The sequence below is a fragment of the Mastomys coucha genome, chromosome X, assembly GCF_008632895.1.
Source record: "Mastomys coucha isolate ucsf_1 chromosome X, UCSF_Mcou_1, whole genome shotgun sequence".
In the NCBI taxonomy this organism is placed as follows: domain Eukaryota; kingdom Metazoa; phylum Chordata; class Mammalia; order Rodentia; family Muridae; genus Mastomys; species Mastomys coucha.
The window spans coordinates 156,918,683-156,941,294 of NC_045030.1; the positions used below are offsets into that span (position 1 = coordinate 156,918,683).

The following is a 22,612-nucleotide window of genomic DNA, read 5'->3' on the forward strand; positions in this document are numbered from 1 at the left end:
AGGGGAAACTGGGAATGGAGAAATTCGCATGTAAATAAAGAAAATATCTAAAATAAAAAAAAATAAAACTGGAAAAAATGTTAAGTGCATAAGCAAAAATGCAATAAAACTCTAGTTATGGGGAATTACTTGGAATGCTTATTTTTCAATACAGTGTTCAATTTCAATAAAATGTTTGAAACTGTATTTTGCAACAAATCAGTCTGATTGATTCTGATATAAGTTGGAGGAGTCAGGAGTCTACAGGACAGGGCTGGTAAGATGGTTCAGCAGGTAAAATGAGCTTGTAACTAAGCCTTAGAACTGAATTTGATCCCCAAGACTCACATGGCAGAAGAAGGAGCCGACTCTGACCGTTGTTGTCTGGTCTCCTGCATGCCTTGGTGTACATGCTCCCCTAAATTGATAGTAATAATGATGATGATGATGATGATGATAAGAATAACAACCTGTATTAGTAATCATAAAAGGGACTCAGAGCCACAGAGTGCAGTCATGCAACAACTATTTTATTGAACATTGGATACATGCATTTGTCCAGTTCATAAATTATACTTTATTATGTCACAAAAACAAAAGCAAGTACTTATTTTCTACCACTTTGAATGTTCAGTTTTCTACACTGGAGTTGAGCTACTGTCATAGAGAGCACATATGATGGGAGAGTAGTATTGGAAAGATTTCTGGAAAAATCCAAATCAATCATAGAGTACACTTTCTACTGAGCAAGGTTTACCCAGCCACACAGTTACACACACGGCAAAGTTAAAAGGCTCTGAGTCTGTTGCATTGTGTTGCGAACTTCTTCTACACGATTCATTAATTGTGTAGACTCCAAAGAATCCAGACAAAACCAAACTATGACATTATTTACAATAAGTCCCACACCTGGAACTCATTCTGAGTTATTTAACCCAGAGTGCATTTTTCAAAGCAATAAATATTTATGCTAAGATTAACAAGTACAATTATAATTTATATAACATGTGCCTAGTATTTAAAACAAAACATAAAATAACACTAAAGAAGCTTGTGCCATGTAGTTTCACAACTCACTGGACTGTGTCACCTCAAACCCTGTATGTCATTGTCATAAGCATATCAATGTCAATAGCTAAGGCCAACATAAAGAAAACTTTGAATTCTACAGTATGTCTTTAATATTGAGGTCCTGAGTTATACTGAAAAAAAATTCAAGCTTGTCTGGGAGTTAATGAAGTCTTGAATATATGAAGTTTTATCATCCATTTAAAAAGATTCTCTTAAGAAACCATAAAGTTATGAAAGTCTCACTATGTTCTATTATTCTGGGAGTGAGTTTTGAATTTGAGGAAATATAAATCTTAGCTCCTAGAAATGTGGAGCTCAGAGGGAGCAGAGAGACCATAGAATCTGAGATTCCAGCAGGACATCCAGAGCTAGGCATCTTGACTACTGATGCATATTTGAGTTCCTGGCCAAGTTCCTTAGTCCACAAAGTATTTTTCTATTAGAGGCCATTCATGTAGCCTCTGTCTCCAGGATCCTAGAAATCAACCATTGCCATATCTATTCATTTAGTGAGACGATGGAGAGGGAGTGAGTGGCTCTGACTCTTTCCTGATCCCTCTTCTCCAATGAATCCTGATATCAAAGAAGGCCAGATTGTGAATACTTGGGTCATCTTCTCTGACTTTATCTATTGTTGAGTTATTTGTTGTTGAGTTGGGGTTTGTTGCTACTTTGAGACAAAGTCTCATTATGTAGCCCAGGCTGGCCTGGAACTTACAACAATTCTTGTGCCCCAGCTTCTTGAATGCTGAGATTACAACAATGTGATTCAGTTGATGCTTGCAAACTGAAGTATATCTCTGGGTTGGGATGAGTGTGTAAGCTCAGGGATTTCCCTGCTCCACCAGTTTGTACTGCATCTCAGCTTTGGCCTCCAGTGAATCCTTTACCTGTATGTTTTGATCCCTTTGAGTCTACCACTAGTTCTGGCTTTTGGACAAATCTACAAGAGAGCTTTGTATTAAGTCCTGTGAGCTTCATTTCTCACACACCCTGAATTTGGGAAGAAACACTGGGTGGAAGAAAAATTCTGGCCTATATGTGTATTTTGCCATTTGACTCTTCCATGTAACCTTAGGACTATTAAAGTAATGGTCTTGAAACAGGATAGCAGTTCATATATGAATGTTTGGTGACATCACCTTCCTAGCCTGCTAGCACATTCAAAGCCACAGGACTTCATTCAGATTCTGGATAAATGTTACACATTTCATAACCATCGTTTTCCCTCAAGCATCTTGTCCTGTGTCTCTGCCTTCCATTTCCTTATAACATGGGAAGTTATCCCCACTTCTATTCAGCCCAGAAAATCTTACTAACTCCTTTGTACCAAGAAAACCAGGGAAGCAGTGATGGTCATTTTCACAGAACGAACCACAAAGTCTAAAGCATAGTTAATTCAGATTAGAGCAAATGGGAATCAGATTAAATTGCAGCATGGATGAAACAGCTTTCTTGTAGGTCAAATGTGGTCTGATTTTGACAGCTCATGTTTCAGTCCCATGGTTCCATGGGCATTTTAATTCAGTGCTAGATGGTCACAAGCAAGTGAATTTAATACTTCTAAATTCCCATAGTAAAGGATGGAAATGGGCTCTTTGGCTAGTGGGAAAACCTATGGTTTAATGAGGTAATGAGTGTGAGAATACTTTATAGACCATGAACATGAGGTAAATGCAATATTCTTTTGAATTAATCATGGATCATAATAGTATAACACAAGGTTCCAAAATTGAACACATGTGCAACCTTGAAACTTTATGAAGATATTTGAACTCCATCCAGTGCAGTTTTAACATAAGAGGAAACTTTGTTCTTTTTGTGCTGTTGACTGCTCTAGATAGATATTCTTCTGGAGCATACATATGATCCTCCTTTATCTAAATAAAGGATATCTTTGAAGGCCCAAATGATTGATTCTCTCTCTCTCTCTCTCTCTCTCTCTCTCTCTCTCTCTCTCTCCCTCTCTCTCTCTCTCTCTCTGTGTGTGTGTGTGTGTGTGTGTGTGTGTGTGTGTGTGTGTGTTGGTCAGGGTGGTTATGTATGGGGCATGCGTGGAGGTTCTCCCCTTTTACCACATGGGTTCTTCAGGTGGAACCCACCTTGTCCGGCTTGGTAGTAAGTGCCTTTACCCATTGAGCTATCTCACTGATCCTGAAGGGTAAAGTTATAGTAAGAACAGAGCAGTGTTAAATACATTGTGTCTGTACGCTGTGGTAAGGGGTGGCTGGGAGAAATAGCAATCTGGACATAGAAGAAAGCAGAGCCTAGGGCTGTTATGTTTTCCTGAATAGCATGTGTGCACATGCACATGGAGAAAGAGAGAAAGAGAGATTGGTCCCATAAAAGCAAGAACTGCTTCCTTTCAGTTCTTAGTTCATCCTATGATGGGTAGATGAATTTTGTAAAATATTCTCTGTTCTTCCCAGAATGCCAAGGCTATTTCTAATCCATTCTCTCCCAACAGTGTCCTCCTAGTATGGATAAGAAGAGAGAAGATGGCAGGAAAGTGTTTATCTCCCCTTTTTTACCAAGATTCAAGGTACACTGTTTATTCAGTTCTCATACAGTCAGGTCCTCAGGGCAACTGTTTCTGTCTGGCTTCTGGGGGAAGTGACTTAGCCACCTTTTAGTCAACGGATGAGGGTGCCATTCAACATATCATTCTCCAAACAAAGATAATCTCTTTTCCTAGAAGCCATCTGACATATGATGGGGCTTGGAAACCAATAACTAACCTCTCCTTTTGGCGGAAACAAGAACTTTATAACCCAAGTTCTCCCATGTCCTATAGCCAAGCTCATTTATTTCTGTTCAGTGTTCATGTTCATAACAAGACAAGGTTGCTTCATCTGTAGCAGCTTCTGAACAGTTTCCCTATGGGCTATCCATCCTCCAAGCTGAAGAACCAAATTATTAGTGGGGCAAAGAGGCCTTGCTAATGAGGCAGAAAGCTAGATTCAGTGGGGAAGTAAGAGCAGCCAGAAGAACTGGGTTGAGCCATCCATGTTTATGGGGAATCATAAAATCATCAGCAGGGAGGGGCTTTGTCTGCATTAAGCAGGGAGGATCATCTTGCTGTAGAATATCACTCCCAATGGCAGCTGGACCTTCCCTGCTAGCAGCAGTCCTTCCTTGCTGGGGAAACTGCTTTGTTTATTGCTTAATCTATCACTGTTGAGCTGCCTGCCTCAGGGAGTCTCAATTTAAAATAGATTGAAAGGTAGTATCTGTCAATTGAATAAACACAGATGGTTTTCTACAGCAAAAATTGATTTTTTTTTTCCTTCGCCAAAGACATAAGTGCTAAACGTGATTATCTTTGGAAGCCAGGCATGAAATGTCTCGGTTCCAGCCCCTGTGTGTTCTGCACAGACAAAGAAGGGACACCACATGGGTCTCCGGTTTCTCATCTGATTTTAGGTTCTTGATTTGAAAATAAAACTTTTGCTTCCTTAGAGAAGAGATGGGCCAATTACAATATTCCTAATAAGAAGGTCTAGCTCAACCCATTATTTAATCCACTATATGTTTTATCAGTTTTGGTCACTGGCTATCAAAAACTCCCTCTAACTCTTTCATTTACAACTCACAAGGAAGTAACAAGATTTGTCTTAGAACACACAGCAATATTCAGACCGTGCTCTTCTCTCTGTTTGTCTAGTAGCTAGTAAAGAGACACATTGTCTGTGCCCTGATGTTGACTGAAAGAGACAGGAAGCTGAATCCAGCTCCTAAATCGTCTCTAGACACAGGTATAGCAGAGATGCTAAAACTACTACCTTAAGTTCCATATACCAGAATTTTAGACACCCAGAATGCTGTCTATGTTAGCAACTATTTAGGCAATGAGCCATTTGTATTCAGGGGTTTTGAAGGTTTGAGGCATTTTGCTAATGAGCAAAGTTGGGACACAGTTATTTCAAGAGAGCAGGCATGTGAAAACTGAGGAAGAATGAAGAACAAGAATTCCCATTGACTAGTGAGAAGATCGGACCACACATTTTCTTATGTATCCTTCAGCTCTAATTATAATACATTGCAAGCTCACGGGACTTTATTAATATGAATGATGCCAAGGAGTCCCTGAGTAGCAGAACAACCTAACTTCTTTCATTCTGCCATGTGCACAGGAACATGGAAGAATGGTTGAGGGGGTTCTCCAAAAATTCATGGTTGTAAGAGAAGCCGAAGTGTATTAACTGTTAAGGAGGTGGGCCACACACATGCTCTCAAGACAGAACTGAAGGAGATGAGGAGACTCGGAGAACCCTAGCAAGAGAAGGGACTTAGCTTTCTCTTCTCACTCATGGAAAAAGGAGCCTATATGGGGGAAGCCAGATAGCCAAAGTCATATAGTTAAAGCAGGATATTAAGACATTTGGTTCTTTACCCCCACTGTCTGCCTGTCTTTTCAAAAAGTGAAATGTAGTTAGGGACTACCAGGAAATCTAGTGTTTATAGTACATAAGAACCCAGAGAAAGCAGGAGTGGAGAGGTTTTGTTCCAACTGTAACCACAGATACACTGCCTTGGTCCTAATGCCTAATGCTCCACAGCCAGCCAGTACTTCTCCACATCCAGCCACAGAAGGCTTTCCTATATGTGCTATGTGCTTGCTGTTTATATCCCACCCAGGCCAAGAAAGCTTGAACTAAAGTCGCCTTAGGATTTAAGGGATACATACTATGAGACACTTGTACAACTTGGATTTAGATTCAAGTGGGTTCTCATATTTACAGTCTGTCAGGATTGGCCCATATTTGAGTTCAGAAACAGTAAAAGCAGAATTTCTCAAATAAGACAGTCCCAACTGTATTACAGAGCCATTTCTATGACTTTAGAAAGAGTTGGAGCCATTAGTCCAGTCTTTTTTCTTTTCTGCATGTGGGCTATTTCACACACATTTTTAAGTGGAAACAAATATGTACCTTTTTTGGTCAGTTCAACAATTTAAGCTTTCTGTGGCTCCTTTTTAACACATGCTCAGACACAAGGTCACATTAGTAAAATTATACTAATTTTCTTTGCACACTTTAGGTGGAACTATACATTCAATATAGACATGATTTTATTTCTGCACAGAAAAATTATCTTTCTTGTATTGAAACTAATGCTTTACTACAGCAAGGACAGTTAACCCTAAGCAAATATACTTGATTCAAAACATGTATATCAAGAATAAATGTCATCCTTTATACATGCATAATAGTTACTACTTAGATAAAATAAGCCTTTTTCCCCACAAAAAGATCTCTCTTCTATGGTAGAATGACACTATAATGACCAGAATTGGGTTAACAAGAATCAGAATTTCTATGAAATAGGAAATTTGAGCATAAGCCATTGCTCCATAGCCGTACATGGATCTATGTTTGGTTGTATTGTGCCTTAACATTTTCTATTTAGTGTTTCTTCTGTGTCCTCAGCAACATCTTTGAAAAAGTCAATATTTAGTGGTTTGTTTTATATTACACTGGCTTCCAATGTTATAAATGGAGTCCATTCCTCACACATGGGACTCTTTTTTAGAGTTGGCTTTTCATTTTAGGAATGTAAATAAAAGTTGTCCCTTGGTTTACATATTATAGATATTTCTGGGAAAAAAAAGAGCCAAGACATGTTTTGAAAGCAATCAGCTTCTGTTTAAAGAAAATAACTCACAGAGCAGATACCCAATGCAAGGTTTCTCTGCTTTCTTTGTTCATATAATTTCTAAGACTTAATTGACCATACTTGCCTAGCAGGGCTTGGTGCTTTGAATAATAACTTCCAATTTGTTCCTTGTTTTTTTTTTTAAAGGAAGATTTGATCTCCATCAGAAGAAGTCCTCACAGTTGAGATGGAAAATGAAGCCTGCTGGCTTACTTTAAGATACAATGGTGATTGATGCATCTCTCCCACCCGACTGTATCACTCATCCTCCTGAGGAGTCTTTGGAAGGTATTAGAGACAGCAGTCAATTCCAGGGCTCCTGGACATCTGTAGAACAATACTGGGAGTTCCTTAAGAGGCAAGGTTGAAGGTTAGTCTAGACATACCCCTCATGACAGATATTTCCGTTGATGAGGCTGAAGGTAGCCGAGGGGTTGGTGCTCTTGAAGGAAGTCATGCAGGTGGTACTTCTGCCTGTGCTGTGGGACCTTTTCATCAGGCCAGGCTGGCAGCAGAGGAGCTGAGTATTGAACTGCTTCCGGAAGCTCTTGCTCAGCAGATAAAGGGCAAAGGGGTTCACACAGGAGTTGGTGAAGGCCAGGAGGCGGGCACAGATGCTGGTGACAAAGTGGAGCATGGAGGTGTCTACCTCAGAGTAATGGTAGGAACGGTACAGGTAGATGACATGGTTGGGGAGCCAGCAGAAGGCAAAGAGGCCCACAAACACCAGTACGGTTTTAGCAAGCCGCTTCCGGGATTCGATCTGAGCAGGAAGAGAGGAAGAAATGGGGGGCACTGTTAAAGGTATAAAGACAGAGATAGAGAAATGGGTGAGGGAGCAGGGCCACAGAAAGTAAAATTGAAGATGATGATAATGAGAGACAAAGACAGAGAGATACATACATACATACACATACACACACACACACACACACACACACAAACACACACACTGACATAGATATGGGGGAAGGAAGCAAAAAAGAATCAGAAACACATAGATTGACAAGGCGGGAAGCAGAAACCTGCGAGGCAAAATAGAACATGCTGCGGAGAACAGATCTTTAAACAAAGTTGATTACATGCTTGAATGGACCGCACAATGAAATTCTAGTAAGTGCCCTCTTTTTCCTCCAGAGAGCATTGGGGCAGTTTATCAGCCATTCCCCTTCATGCCATTCTTTGCTCTACAGTTAATTATTTCTTATCCCTTCTGATGCTCAAAATAGCAGCCAGCTTTATTCTTCCTCATTGGCCAAGCTGAGATAAGTCTGTATTATTATTTTTTAATCTCTAGCTATTTCTGGATGACACAGTGAGGAAGGTGATTGCACAAAGTAGAACGAACATCTCTCTTTGCACTTCACTCCCTTTGTGACTTCAGGGGGGACTTCTTTCTCATTAAACTATTTTGGATACAGTGGTATTTGCTTACTAAAAGGCTGTTCAGATAGACAGCCAACTGCATCATCAACTGCCATTTCTACTTGGTAGGAAAAGAACTTTGAAAAGGGAGCCCTCTAAATGGGGTCAGCTATTTATTTCCAAGTAGTTGGAGGTCCTTTTTTCCATTAAATGTATCAAAGATCTACATGTAGGCTGCAGGTAGAGGGGTGGGCACAAAGAACTGCCTGGGGTTGGAGAGATGGCTGGCAGAGGGCCTGAGTTCAGTTCCCAGCACCTATGTGGGTGTAAGGTTAGTCTCATGGGATTTGGTGCCCTCTTCTGACTTCTGTCAGTACCAGTCATATTGGTGGTATATATAAAATTAAAATATATAAATCTTTTAAAAATTAAAAATACTGACAAGGAAAGAAAGCCAGAGCCCTTAGTTTCTACTCTTTGTCCCTCTAGGATAAATTTGCAGAGGTTTATGGAAGATAGAGGGAAAAGTAACATACTGAAGTATCCTGCATGCTGTGACACACTCTCATAATTTTCCAATAACATTACAAAATAGAAGCTATTGCTGGTATAATAGTGATAAGGAAATTAAGGCCTCAAGAGAAGAAATCAAATCTGTATTCAAGCCATCATTCTGAAGTATGCCATGTCCTTTGACTTTTGTCGCCCCTCTATACCTCCCTCCAGCATGAGCCTTTCCTAACCAGATTCTTTTCTTTCACCTAGTCTCATTTTTTTCTGCTCCCTCTGTTCATCTGTATGCTAATTCTCTTCCTGCACAAACAATGTGTTTGGGTTAAAAGAGTATCTATAAAAAGCATTGGAGTCCCTCAAATTATTTTCCTTTTCACAGCTCCGGGGAACTGAATCCAGTGCCTCATGCATGCTAGGCAAGTGCCCTATCACTGAAGGAAATCTTGAAGAAGCATCATTCACCTCCTAGAATGTCAAAGTCAAGTGATATGGTCACTTCTACACTATACTTGTCACTAAAACTCAAAATTAATGCAAGGGGCCAAGTGCCTAAGGAGGAAAATGAATCCATAGAAAGCACCTACCTGCTTCTTGACATGTATATTGCCTTCCACAGGAAGATTGTAGGCACTTTGAATCAGATTTCGGGCAATGAAGTAGTAGTAGACAGAGATGATCACCAGTGGGATAACGTAGAAAACCAGAAAGGAAGCCATGGAGTGGATTTTAGGGTGCAGCTCATTGGAGTGTGGGTAGGGGGCACAACTAATGAAGGTTTGGTTGGTATCTTTCACATGGAAGGGGTGGAGGTCAGAAAACACAGCCTCTGGGATGGCCAACAGCATAGAGATGATCCAGATCAAGGCAGCTTTGAGACAGATCTTCATCAGGGCATGTGATGCCTGGATATCCATTGGCCGAACAATGGCTTTGTACCTGGAGCAGCACAAAAGAGAATGATTCTAGGTAAGTTGTTAGACATCATTATGGATGATAGCAGAGCCGGGACCAGAGTGTGGCAAGTTAGGCTGCTGAGGTGCAAAATTTAAGGAGGTACTCACCCTTAAGTTTAAGAAAGTGTTTACCCTGAATTCTCATGACCTCCCCCCCCCCACCGCAAAGTGAGTGCTTTCTGAAATTTGGCACCCTGACCATGTCCCTTTCTTCATTTTGGTTGCTCTATTATGGATGCCTTAAGAAGTAATATTCTGTTCTTTTTCTTCTCCCCCTTTTGCCTTTCCTTTCTCTCTCTTTTTAGTTTAGACATTTAAATCATTTCATGTACATTTCCCCTATTTTCTTTTGTTTAAATTATTATATAGTGCAATTAATATAATTTTCTTTCTTCCCTTCCCTCCTTCCATGTACCCCTCCTCTCATACATGCATGCATGCATATACACATGCACATGCCCACACACATACACCTACCCACACCTTTAAGTATATAAGAGAGTGTGCTCAGTCCATTTAGGGTTACTTGTATGCATAAAACTTGAGAGCTGACTACTTGGCATGGAATAACCAATTAGACGAAGTCTTCCCTCTTCCCAGCACTCCTCAGAGGCTTGGAGTTCTTTGTCTCTGTGTGGGCTCCCATGAGATTTCCTCTTTACAAATTAGACATATTTATTTATTGTATGTAATATTCTATTTCAAAGTATGTATACATTACACAAAGACTAGATTGAGAAATTAGCATATGCATTCTCTCACATAGTTATTTGTTTTGTTCCTGTGAAGCCAATTAAAAATGACACAGTGATTTTCAAGCATCTGATACAATGGATAACAACTGCAGTCACTGTGCAGCACATTTCACCCTGTCTCTTGATTTTAGGAGTTCTTCTCAGAAAAGTGGATGCTCCTTTCATTTTTCTTAATAAATTGTAGAAATGAATAACAAAGCAAATGGCTACCTAAAGAGAGATATGAAGACAAGGAGCTTGTTTTTATTTTGTTAAATCTTCATTTTGAATATTCACATCCAATTCTAGGAATCTGAAGTCATTGGATATTTTCAATATTTCTCTTCTTTCTACCAAAGAATGGAGATGAAGAGGCCATTGAGAATGCTATACCCTGAAGGGGGCCAGTAATTAACAAACTAATCTTTGCTTCACTTTTTTACCCTCTTTCTTCTGTCCTAGACTGCTACTGCTTTGTGAGGTACCTGGACCTCTACTGCCTTGGGTTACTCTGGGAAACAGACACAGGCCTGAAGTCAAAGGTCCAAAGGTTTATTGGGGGTGGATACCCGAGCTAAACCAGCTGATGGACTATTTACTCAGGTACTAAAGAGTTGCTTTTTCTCTCAAACATTTATCCAGAAAATATAGCTAGTTAATGATTGATGATGAAAAGAAAAGGTTCTACTGTCAAAGAAATGATCAGAGCAGCTGTGCTTGAACTCTGGAAAAGATAAACAAACAGAGTAGACGGACTGGAAGGAAAAGAGAATAAAGCAGATGGAGCAGAAACAGAGACGATATAGTCCTATGTCATAGAGGGTCCTTGTGTTCTGATCTGTGAGCTACTTTTGAACATCCAGTCTCATGTTATAATCAGGAATATTCTCTCACTGGCTTTTCTCTTGAGTTACTTTGAGTGGTTTCCATTCTTCTTGACCAAAAGAGCCTTATATGAGATAGTCGACTACAATGGCCATTTGAAGTTGTCACCATATTTTCAGGATTGCTTCCCATGTGTCATTTTGACACCCTTAAAAGAATAAACTGCCTCTTTAAATTGTACTCCAGGAAAAAAAAATGTATTCCAGGGATAGGTACCTAAGTGCTTATGTCTCTATTGCACCTCTGTTTCCCTCTTTCTCTTCAGACTCTGTTCCGCAGTCTCCCTATATATGAACCCAATCCTTCTGTATCCCAGCTTAAGTGGCATCTTGAAGATTTTGCAGACCACTCAATGCTTTAAACACTCCCATTCTTTCTCCCAATCTATCTAAATTTTTGATAGGGTTATCAGCTCTTATCATTTTAAAATAACTATGCACTGTCTTTAGATAATTACCTAAGATCTGTGGTACTGAAGATTAACCCAAGACCTTACTCATGTAAGCTACACAAGCTCTGTATAGAGCCCTAGATAATTTTTTTTTTTACTTTTTATTTTGAGACAGTCCATATAAATTTTCTATGTTTGTCTTGAATATCCTATGTAGCTCGGATAGGCTTTGAGTTTTACAACTCTCCTGCTTCTGCCTTCTGAGTAACTTGGTTTATGGGCTACACCGCCCAGCCAGATTTGAATTTATTATTTGCTAATTTTTTATTGATATGACTTTTCTACTTGATTTTTTAAAAATCAGTTTCCTGAGGTCTGAAGATTCTGGCTTCTTCTCTCCATTTCTTTCTGTATCATGTAAAATGTCTCAAGTCCTCTTTCATACATGTTTAAGTAGGAGCTCAGCAAACACTTGCTATTGGTTGCCAAAACATATCTTGCAGAAGAATCTTAGTCCCACATTCTCACAAGTGTGTATGTGTGTGTGGGGGGGGGGCTTCGCTATTACATATATTGTAAGACTCATTCTTCTATAGATGGGCAAATTTACTTTGCTGATAGTACAAGGCATGAGACAATTCTTTCCACTTCTAAAACCACCTGGGCTTCATTTTTCTGGTGTCAACATTGGAATGGGTGAAGGATGGTCTTCACAAAATTAATGTGTCAAAGACACAAGCCGATTGGCTCCTGTGTCCAAGATTGGAAAGCTTTGTCCACAGAAAGACATGACATTTACTCAAATTGTCTTCTGTTTCATTATTTTATTCAAATAGTTCAGGCCTTGCTTGTCTATAATAACCTGCTGTAGTCAGTAGGAATTGTTAAATATCAATCATTTAAAACTTCCAATACAAACTAATTGCTCATTCTACAGAGAAGATTGGTCTAGAAGAAAACAAAATGAAGAAACTAGTCTCTGAGCTAACTGATACATTGCATGCATTTAAATGAGAATCCTACCTGTGAACTTTGACAAAACTCCAAACACCTGGATTTATTTTTCCTTGAGAATAGTACCTATATCTCTTTGAAGAAATGTGAGGCTGTCATTAACTGACTTATAAGATGCCTGTAACCCAGAGCACAGAGCAGTGGAATCTTTAAAACATTTTTTCATAGGATCTATTCTGATAATGCATTTCCTTCCCTCAACCCCTCCCAGATCCTCTTCAAATCCCCCTCTGAGCCATTTCTCAGCAAGCAGCTTAGGGGTCCTTGTAGCAGATCCAAGTGTTCTGTTTTGAATATGTAATATGTTACAGTCATCCTTTTCTATTTTTTCTCCAGGTTAGTCTCTCCTGTGCTCCTTTTCATTCCGTCTTAATATACTCTAGTTTCTTCTGACTTATAACATAGACTTGTGATCAAAGCAGAATTCCCAGGGATGTGAATGGATAAAGGGGAGGGTTGAGGAAAAAAGAAGAGGACACAAAGTAGCAAATTGGAGAAGACTAGAGAAGGAATCAGGAAATTGGAGGAAATGTTGGGTAACTAGACTTGAAAACAGGAATGAGGAGAAGGAAGAACTAAACCTTAGCCTGACTTTTTAATACGACTCTATTGCTACATTATGCCCATGCATAATACATTCACCTGGACCTTGTCAATGTGCCTTGCTGTCCCTAAGGCATCTAAGCTAGCATCAGAACAGTAAGTAATTGAAGGAAAAGCACCCGTGTCCTTTTCTCAAGAATTTTTTAAGAATGGGTAAGGCTGTCACTCAGAAAGTAGTAACTCTCAGTGAAACACAACTCCACCTTCCACACATGCTATAGGAACTAGGACACATGGTGGAAGATCCTGAACACCTGCAGAGTTGATACAATGGTACACCTTGTTTCCCTATCCAAGGCTTGGTAGAAGTGATATGAACAAAGACAAGTTGAGCAGAGGGTTGAGGTAAATCTTTCTTCCCTATTGTAGGAGTACCAAAGAAGACTTTCTTTCACATTAAATAAAAGATGATAAACAAAAGGACACAAGGAGATACTCAGCTTCAAATACACAGTAAAGACACTCCCCATTGTGCTAGTTGGGAACACTACTCAGTACTGAAAAATAGGAACATGCACCTGTGTTGTTTTATAATATACATGTACAGTAAGAAAACATGTAAATTTATGCCCACTTTAAAACATAGAAGTTCTTGAGCAAATGGTTATTTGTACATCTGAAGTTGAAGATGTATAACATAAACCTCAAATACATTATGAAGCCAGACAGAAAGGAAATGTTGATGAATGAGAGATTTGTATGTATGGACATAGAAAGCACATTGAAGAGTTTTCCTAGGACAATTTTAGCAAGAAAATTAGAGCAGTAGTGGTACACAATCCATTGAATTTAAAGCTATTCATAGATCTATAACATTTTTATTATTTATTTTATAAAATGTGTATGTGTGTGCCCGTGCATAAGTTTATGTGCCCCATGTGCATGGGAGAGCTTATAGAGACCAGAAGACAATGTCAAGAGTTGCAATTACAGGCAGTTATGTGCTACCAGACATGAGACCCAACTCAGGTTCTCTGTAAAAAGCATTGCCTGAATGAACCATCTTTTCAGCCCTTCTTTTAAAATTAGTGAACAAAAGATTAAGGCCAGCTAATAAAGCAGAAATATGTCTAGATGATGCCCATTTGTAACCATTTGTAATCATTGATTCAGGTGAAAGCAATAAGGGCGTTGGATTAGAGGTTTGGGAGTGATGAGATATTCATGCAAGTTGCTCACCAAGTAATAAATGAGAAAATTTTCCTTTTTGATAGATAATCTGGAAGTTAACTGTCAACATATCAAACACAAGGGTAATTTTTTCATTTAAACAGAGCAGGCACATGATCCAATGCTGAAGACACACTCTCAGAGGTCCAGAAAAATGCTTTAATTGTAGTTAAAAGTTTGAAAAATATGACTGATCTAATTTTATCTTTACACCAATGCACTCATGAAACTAAACCTTTCATTTGCCATCCTCCTGTCTCAGCCCCTGAAGTAGGTGATGTTATAGTCCTGAGTCATCAGATTGGCTACATGTATATGTATGATCAGTATTCTTGGCCAAAACATTTAACCAGAATCTGAATGTGGTGAGGAGAGACAAATAAATATTCTGGCACAATTTAGAAGATAATATTAATTGCAACTATAACTAGATGGTAAGAACCTACTGCTAGAGAGACCACATATTTTGGTTGCAGAACATAGAGAAATGAAGCTTGAAATTTCCTCCATACTACCTAGTTTTCTAGCGCCAGAGGTGACAATGAAGGTCACTTGGGTGAGGTGGGGTGGGGGCAAAGTCATTAGTAGAATTAACCAGTATTGTATCATGTATGCTAGAGTATTAACCTGACTGGCAAGATGCCCCCACCTGTGCAATAATGGAATGACTGTCGCAGAGGTAATCAATCCTTTATGGTTGGGTTTGAGAATTGTTTCACAGAAAGGATTCATGCCTGGTAGTATAAGCCTGGTCAAAAGTTGATAGTTGGGAAGATCATGGATCCTAGAGAATGTTTCAAATAGATGGGTCAAACGACCTTCTAAATATGTTTGAGACTGGAGAGATGGCTGTGCAGCTAAGACCACTCAGTGCCCTTGCAGAGGACCAGGCTTGTTTTCCAGCACTCATATGTCAGCTTACAACTGTCTGTAACTCCAGGTCCAGAAGATCCAGTTCCATGGGTAATTGGCACCCATGCAGTGTACATGCAGACAAAACATTCATACACATAAAAATAAATAAATCATTAACTATGTATTTATGCTTATAGATCGCTGCTGCTCTCAGCCTTGGTCAGAGAAACTTCTTTTTTCAGTGGGTTGCACTCCATGCAGAGATTCATAACTGATAAAAATGTGTTCAGAATAACTGTTGGATGTTCAGCTCTAAATGGGTCATCTATGTTAACTTCCATGTACAAGTCTCAGAGGACATCTCAGAACAGGAGATCAAAATAATGCAGGAACCAGATGATGGTAAAGAGTGACATGAAATGTTGACTTCTGGATATGAGATAGCTGTTGCACTCACGCACTTGTAGCAGCAGTAGTGATTGGTGCAAGATCAAGCCAGTTAAATTTGCAGAACCGTTGTTGGAGGAGATCATAAAGCCCCACCCTTATCTTTGGAACTATTGGCTATTGTATTGGTGGCTGTTTGGAGAGGAGAGTCATTTTATTGAGAGTGCGGGGACTGGTAGGTTTCTCATTCTCTAGTAGAGAGTCATATGCTCATGAATACATGGGAAGTTGCGTTATTTTTTTAAAACAGAACACAAGAGATGAAGATGAGAGAGATGTTTTAGGAAGGGCCCAAAGGGAGTTAGGGGGAAATCGAAGGATGAAAACAATCAAGATGCACTGTATACATGTATAAAATTGCCAGACAACAAATTCGAAATATTTTTAAAATATCAATGTCATTGTTACTAAAGAAATGGAGACTAAAGAAAATGGAGAGTTCTACCTTGAAGGTGATGAAAAAGATATAAGACATGTAATGCATAAGTCTTTATTTGATCTGTAATTATTAAAAAGAAGCTATAAAAGACTTTTAAAGGATAATAGGAATTTTTTTCTTTTTTTCTTTTATTAGATATTTTCTTTATTTACATGTCATATTTCCCAGTTTCCCCTCCAAAAACACAAAACAAAACAAAAAACAACAACAAGAACAAATCCTGTTCCCTCCTCCCTCCCCCTGCTCGACACCCCACCCTCTCCTGCTTACTGGCCCTGGCATTCCACTACACTGGAGCACAGAACCTTCACAGGACCAAGGGCCTCTCCTCCCATTGATGACCAACTTGGATATCCTCTACTATACATATGCTGCTGGAGCAATCAGTCCCACCATGTGTTCTGCTTGGTTGGTGGTTTAGTGCCTGGGAGCTCTGAGGGTACTGGTTAGTTCATATTGTTGTTCGTCCTAAGGGGCGGCAAACCTTCAACTGCTTTGGTCCTTTCTCTACCTCCTTCATTTGGGGACCCTGTACTCCGTTCAATGGATGGCTGTGAGCCTCTATTTCTGTATTAGTCGGGTACTGTCAGAGCCTCTTGGGAGACAGCTATGTCAGGCTGGATTGTCTTTCCTTCAGTCTCAGCTCCATAGTTAGTCTCTGCAACTCCTTCCATGGATATTTTGTTCCCCCTTTTAAGAAGGAATGAAGTGTCCACATACTGGTCTTCCTTCTTCTCGAGTTTCTTGTGGTTTGTGGGTTGTTCTTCCTGTATTCCAAACTTCTGGGCTAATAACCACTTACCAGAGAGTGCATATCATGTGTGTTTTGTACTTGGGTTACCTCACTCAGGATGATATTCTACAGATCCATTCATTTCCCCAAGAATTTCATAAATTCATTGTTTTTAATAGCTGAGTAGTACTCCATTGTGTAGATGTACCACATTTTCTGTATCCACTCCTTTGTTGAGGGACATCTGGGTTGTTTCCAGTTTCTGGCTATTATAAATAAGGCTGCTATGAACACAGTGGAGCATGTGTCCTTATTACATGTTAGAGCATCTTCTGAGTATATGCCCAGGAGTGGTATAGCTGGATCCTCTGGTAGAACTATGTCCAATTTCCTGAGGAACCACCAAACTGATTTCCAGAGTGGTTGTACCAGCTTGCAATTCCACCAGCAATGAAGGAGTGTTCCTCTTTCTCTACAACCTCTCCAGCATCTGCTGTCACCTGAGTTTTTCATCCTCGACATTCTGACTGGTGTGGGGTGGAATCTCAAGGTTGTTTTGATTTGCATTTCTCTGATGACTAAGGATGCTGAACATTTCTTTAGGTGCTTCTCAGCCATTCGGTATTCATCAGTTGAGAATTCTTTGTTTAGCTCTGTACCCCATTTTTTAAGAGGGTTATTTGGTTCTCTGGAGTCTAACTTCTTGAGTTCTTTGTATACATTGGATATTAGCCCTGTATCAGATATAGGATTGGTAAAGATCTTTTCCCAATTTATTGGTTGCCATTTTGTCCTATTGACAGTGTCTTTTGATATACAGAAGCTTTGCAACTTTGTGAGGTCCAATTTGTCAATTCTTGTTCTTAGAGCATAAGATATTGGTGTTCTGTTCAGGAAATTTTCCCCTGTGCCTATGTGCTCGAGGCTCTTCCCCACTTTCTTTTCTATTAGTTTCAGTGTATCTGGTTTGATGTGGAGGTCCTTGATCCACTTGGACTTGAGCTTTGTACAAGGAGATAGGAATGAATCAATTTGCATTCTTCTACATACTAACTGCCAGGTGAGCCAGCACCATTTGTTGAAAATGCTGTCTTTTTTCCACTGGATGGTTTTAGCTCCTTTGTCAAAGCTCAAGTGACCATAGGTGTATGGGTTCATTTCTGGGTCTTCAATTCTGTTCCACTGATCTACCTGCCTGTCACTGTACCAATACCATGCAGTTTTTATCACAATTGCTCTGTAGTACAGCTTAAGGTCCAGGATTGTGATTCCACCAGAGGTTCCTTTATTGTTGAGAATAGTTTTTCCTATCCTAGGATTTTTGGTATTCCAGATGAATTTGCAAATTGCTCTAAGTCTAAGAAGAGTTGAGTTGGAATTTTGAAGGGGATTGCATTGAATCTGGAGATTGCCTTCGGCAAGATGGCCATTTTTACTATATTAATCCTGCCAATCCACAAGCATGGGAGGTCTTTCCATCTTCTGAGATCTTTTTCAATTTCCTTCTTCAGAGACTTGAAGTTCCTGTCAAACAGATCTTTTACTTGCTTAGTTAGAGTTACACCAAGGTATTTTATATTATTTGTAACTATTGTGAAGGGTATTGTTTCCCTAATTTCTTTCTCAGCCTGTTTATCCTTTGTGTAGAGGAAGGCCACTGATTTGCTTGAGTTAATTTTATATCCAGCTTCTTTGTTGAAGTTGTTTACCAGGTTTAGGAGCTCTCTGGTGGAATTTTTGGGGTCCCTTAAGTATACTATCATATCATCAGCAAATAGTGATAATTTGACTTCTTCCTTTCCAATTTGTATCCCTTTGATCTCCTTTTGTTGTCTAATTGCTCTGGCTAGGACTTCAAGTACAATATTGAATAGGTAGGGAGAGAGTGGGCAGCCTTATCTAGTCCCTGATTTTAGTGGGATTGCTTCAAGTTTCTATCCATTTACTTTGATGTTGGCTACTGGTTTGCTGTATATTGCTTTTACTATGTTAAATATGGGCCTTGAATTCCTGGTCTTTCCAAGACTTTTATCATGAAGGGATGTCGGATTTTGTTAAATGCTTTCTCAGCATCTAATGAGATGATCATATGTTTTTTTTTTTCCTTTGAGTTCGTTTATATAGTGGATGGAAGGATTTCCGTATATTGAACCATCCCTGCATCCCTGCGATGAAGCCTACTTGATCATGATGGATGATTGTTTTGATGTGTTCTTGGATTCGGTTTGCATGAATTTTATTGAGTATTTTTGCATCGATGTTCATAAGGGAAATTGGTCTGAAGTTTTCTTTCCTTTTTAGGTCTTTGTGTAGTTTAGATTTAAGAGTAAGTGTGGCTTCATAGAACAAATTGGGTAGAATACCTTCTGTTTCTATTTTGTGGAATAGTTTGAGGAGTATTGGTATTAAGTCTTCTTTGAAAGTCTGATAAAACTCTGCACTAGATCCATCTGGTCCTGGGCTTTTTTTGGTTGGGAGACTATTAATGACTGTTTCTATTTCATTAGCAGATATGGGACTGTTTAGATCATTGATCTGATCTTGATTTAACTTTGGTACCTGGTATCTGTCAAGAAAATTGTCCATTTCTTCCAGGTTTTCCAGTTTTGTTGAGTATAGGCTTTTGTAGTAGGATCTCATGATAATTTGGATTTCCTCGGGGCCTGTTGTTATGTCTCCCTTTTCATTTCTGATCTTGTTAATTAGGATACTGTCTCTGTGCCCTCTAGTTAGTCTGGCTAAGGATTTATCTACTTCGTTGATTTTCTCAAAGAACCAGCTCCTAGTTTGGTTGATTCTTTGTATAGTTCTTTTTGTTTCTATTTGGTTGATTTCAGCTCTGAGTTTGATTGTTTCCTGCCTTTGACTCCTCTTGTGTAAATTTGCTTCTTTTTGTTAAATAGGGCAAATTTTAATTATGGTTTATGTGTTAGATGTTATTAAAGAATTATTTTTAATTTTTCCAGTATGATGAGATTGAGTATATAGAAGATTACCCTTGTTCTGAGGAAAAAACAATGCAATCTATAGGGATAAAAGTTCAAGATGTTTACTTTTCAAAGCTCAACAAAACAGAATACAGAAAACAAACAAAAGTATACATGCTCATATTCACACATACTACATGGTAAAGGCAAAATCCAGGAAATAGTTATTCTTGAATGTAATAGGGTATTTTAAAATATAAATTTTAAAAAATTATCTAACAGTAGAGAAAAGGAGTAAAATAATGTGTGGTGATCTGAATGAGGATGGCCCCCACAGGCTCTCATATTTAAATGGTTGTTCCACAGTTGGTAGAATTGTTTAAGAAGGATTAAGAGTCGTGGCCTTTTGGAGGAGTTGTGTCACTGGGAGCAAGCTTTGAGGTTTCAAAAGCCCACACCATTCCCAATTATCTCTCCTCTTTTTTTCTTGTGAAAAAAGAAGCATGTAACATGTAACATGTCTTAACATGTAAGCTCTCGGCTATTGCTTCAGCACCATGCCAGCCTGCCTGCTTGTTGTCATACTCCCTGACATGATGATTAAGGAAGAATCCTCTGAAACTATAAACCTAATAACTCTTTCTTCTATAAGTTGATGTGTCTTCACAATAATAGAAAAGTAACTAAGACATAATGTCATATATTTTACTTTATGTCATGAAAAGAAAAAGCCTTTGCCATATGCACAACATTATTAAATTATAATCGAAATGTGATTGAATGTATCATATCTGCTCAGCACCTACACCAAGAGCAAGGAAGAGTTACCTTGTTCTCTTGGGTTTATGATTTTAATATCATCTACAACCTGTGAGGTTTTGTTGTATGCTTTTTTTTTTGTTTGTTTGTTTCATCAGGACTATTTTTAAGCCACTTGTTCATTTGGGGAGGCTAGTTTAATTAAAACTAGATTATATAAAATACACATCAGTTTATAGTGGCTGGATATGAGCTGAGAGATCAGAAAAGAGTACAGCTGATATTGTGGATGAGGGCACTGCTTCTGATGCCTGAAGGACACCTAGTAAGGGATACTGGGATAAAGCAAACAGGGAGTAAACCTCAGTTTGGACAGTAATGTTTAATTCATCCTTCAATTTAAATAGAAGCGAATATAAATGGATGGATTGATACTTTCCTTCCTTACCCATCAGACAGGTCTCAGTTCCCACCCCAGGGCATCCATTGTCCCAGATGAAAGTTTCCAGATGATGTAGTTAAGGTTTTAGTGGACTTTCTAGGAGTCTTCAGCAGAGATCTTCACGTTTTCGGAAGAAGCAAGTTTAAACCTATTTTAAGGGAGTAAGTCATGATCCGTATTGTGAAATGTAATAGAAATTTTGATTTTTCCCGAAGAGACCAAGAAACAAATTGTATTTGTGGGCAGAACCCTCCTATACACTGTATAATTCTAAAGTTGTTTATCTGGGGGCTACAATTTCTCCATCATATCCTCTCCCAATACACACACAGTATATCCTAGAGAGCATAGCTGGCTTTGGGGGTGAGGATGTCTCTTATTTGCTCCATAGAACAATGGAAGTCAGTGTTCACCATCTGCTATGGCAAGAAGGCTGTTTCCCAGCAAAGGATTTTTAAATTCCTCCATTATTTGGGGGCAAGGGCTTTAGGTAGTCATATCTTTTACATATTTATTTTCTGCTTCAAAGTCTTGCTTTACATCTACCACGTGGGCATATTTTTTTAAAATATATATCTGTATTTGTGTGAATAACTATGTATATGTTCATCTGTATATATACCTGTGGAGACCAGAGGCACATGCCCATGTCTCCCTCGATAGCTTTCCATCTTATTTTTTTGAGACAGAATCTCTTACTATCTTAGGGTTTCTATTCCTGTACAAACATCATGACCAAGAAGCAAGTTGGGAGGAAAGGGTTTATTGAGCTTACTTCCACATTACTGTTGATCACCAGAGGAAGTCAGGACTGGAACTCAAGCAGGTGAGGAAGCAGGAGCTGATGTAGAGGCCATGGAGGGATGTTCCTTACTGGCTTGCTTCCCCTGGCTTTCTCAGCCTGATCTCTTGTAGAACCCAAGACTTCCAGCCCAGGGATGGCACCACCCACAAGGAGCCTTACACCCTTGATCACTAATTGAGAAAATGCTCCACAGCTGGATCTCGTGGAGGCACTTCCCCAACTGACACTCCCTTCTCTTTGATAACTCCAGCTGTGTCAAGTTGACACATAAAACCAGCCAGTACACTCACTAAATGTGGAGCTTACTAATTGAGCTAGACTGGATGACTAGAAAGCCTAGGGGATCCTGTTTCTACTTCCTTACATGTTAGAATTACAGGTATAGGAACCCATGCTTGGGGTCTTGGATGTGGGTGCTGGGGATCTGACTCAGACTGAGCCATCTTCCCAGCTTCCATTAATATCTTTTTATGTGTGCAGATTTCTGGGGAATAATTAGATTGACTCAATAAGAAATCACCGCTACCATAATAGCTAAAGCTTGTGAGGTACTTACTATGGATCAGGCACTTGATCTATGGTTGATTGGGCTATACTTTGACTAAATAATCATATTTTGTCCTCACAGCAATCCTGGAGGGCAGATACCAATATTACTGTTCTTTAACAGATGAGTAAACTGAGGTTCAGTAGCTTATCCAAGTCTACCAATGTTAAACATTAGTAACAAAGTTTGAGGCTATTCAAAATGACTCCTTAGGATATCACCAGGCTAGATAGCTTCCTAATCTGATGGTCCTGTGATTGACCATGAAACCTGGAATTCCTGATATATATATTCTCTCTCTCTCTCTCTCTCTCTCTCTCTCTCT

At 39.2% G+C, this 22,612-nt stretch overlaps 1 protein-coding gene across 1 annotated transcript in view; it reads right to left on the minus strand.

Moving 5' to 3' along the window:
• Positions 1-488: 488 nt before the first annotated feature.
• Grpr (gastrin releasing peptide receptor) overlaps positions 489-22,612 on the minus strand; it is a 45,923-nt gene continuing 23,799 nt past the window's right edge. The window contains exons 2-3 of the mRNA XM_031370766.1: positions 9,168-9,519; positions 489-7,468 (exon numbers count right to left, since the gene is read on the minus strand). Coding sequence (XP_031226626.1) covers positions 7,082-7,468; positions 9,168-9,519 — 739 coding nt within the window. The 3' untranslated portion in view covers positions 489-7,081. The remainder of the gene's footprint in view (positions 7,469-9,167; positions 9,520-22,612) is intronic.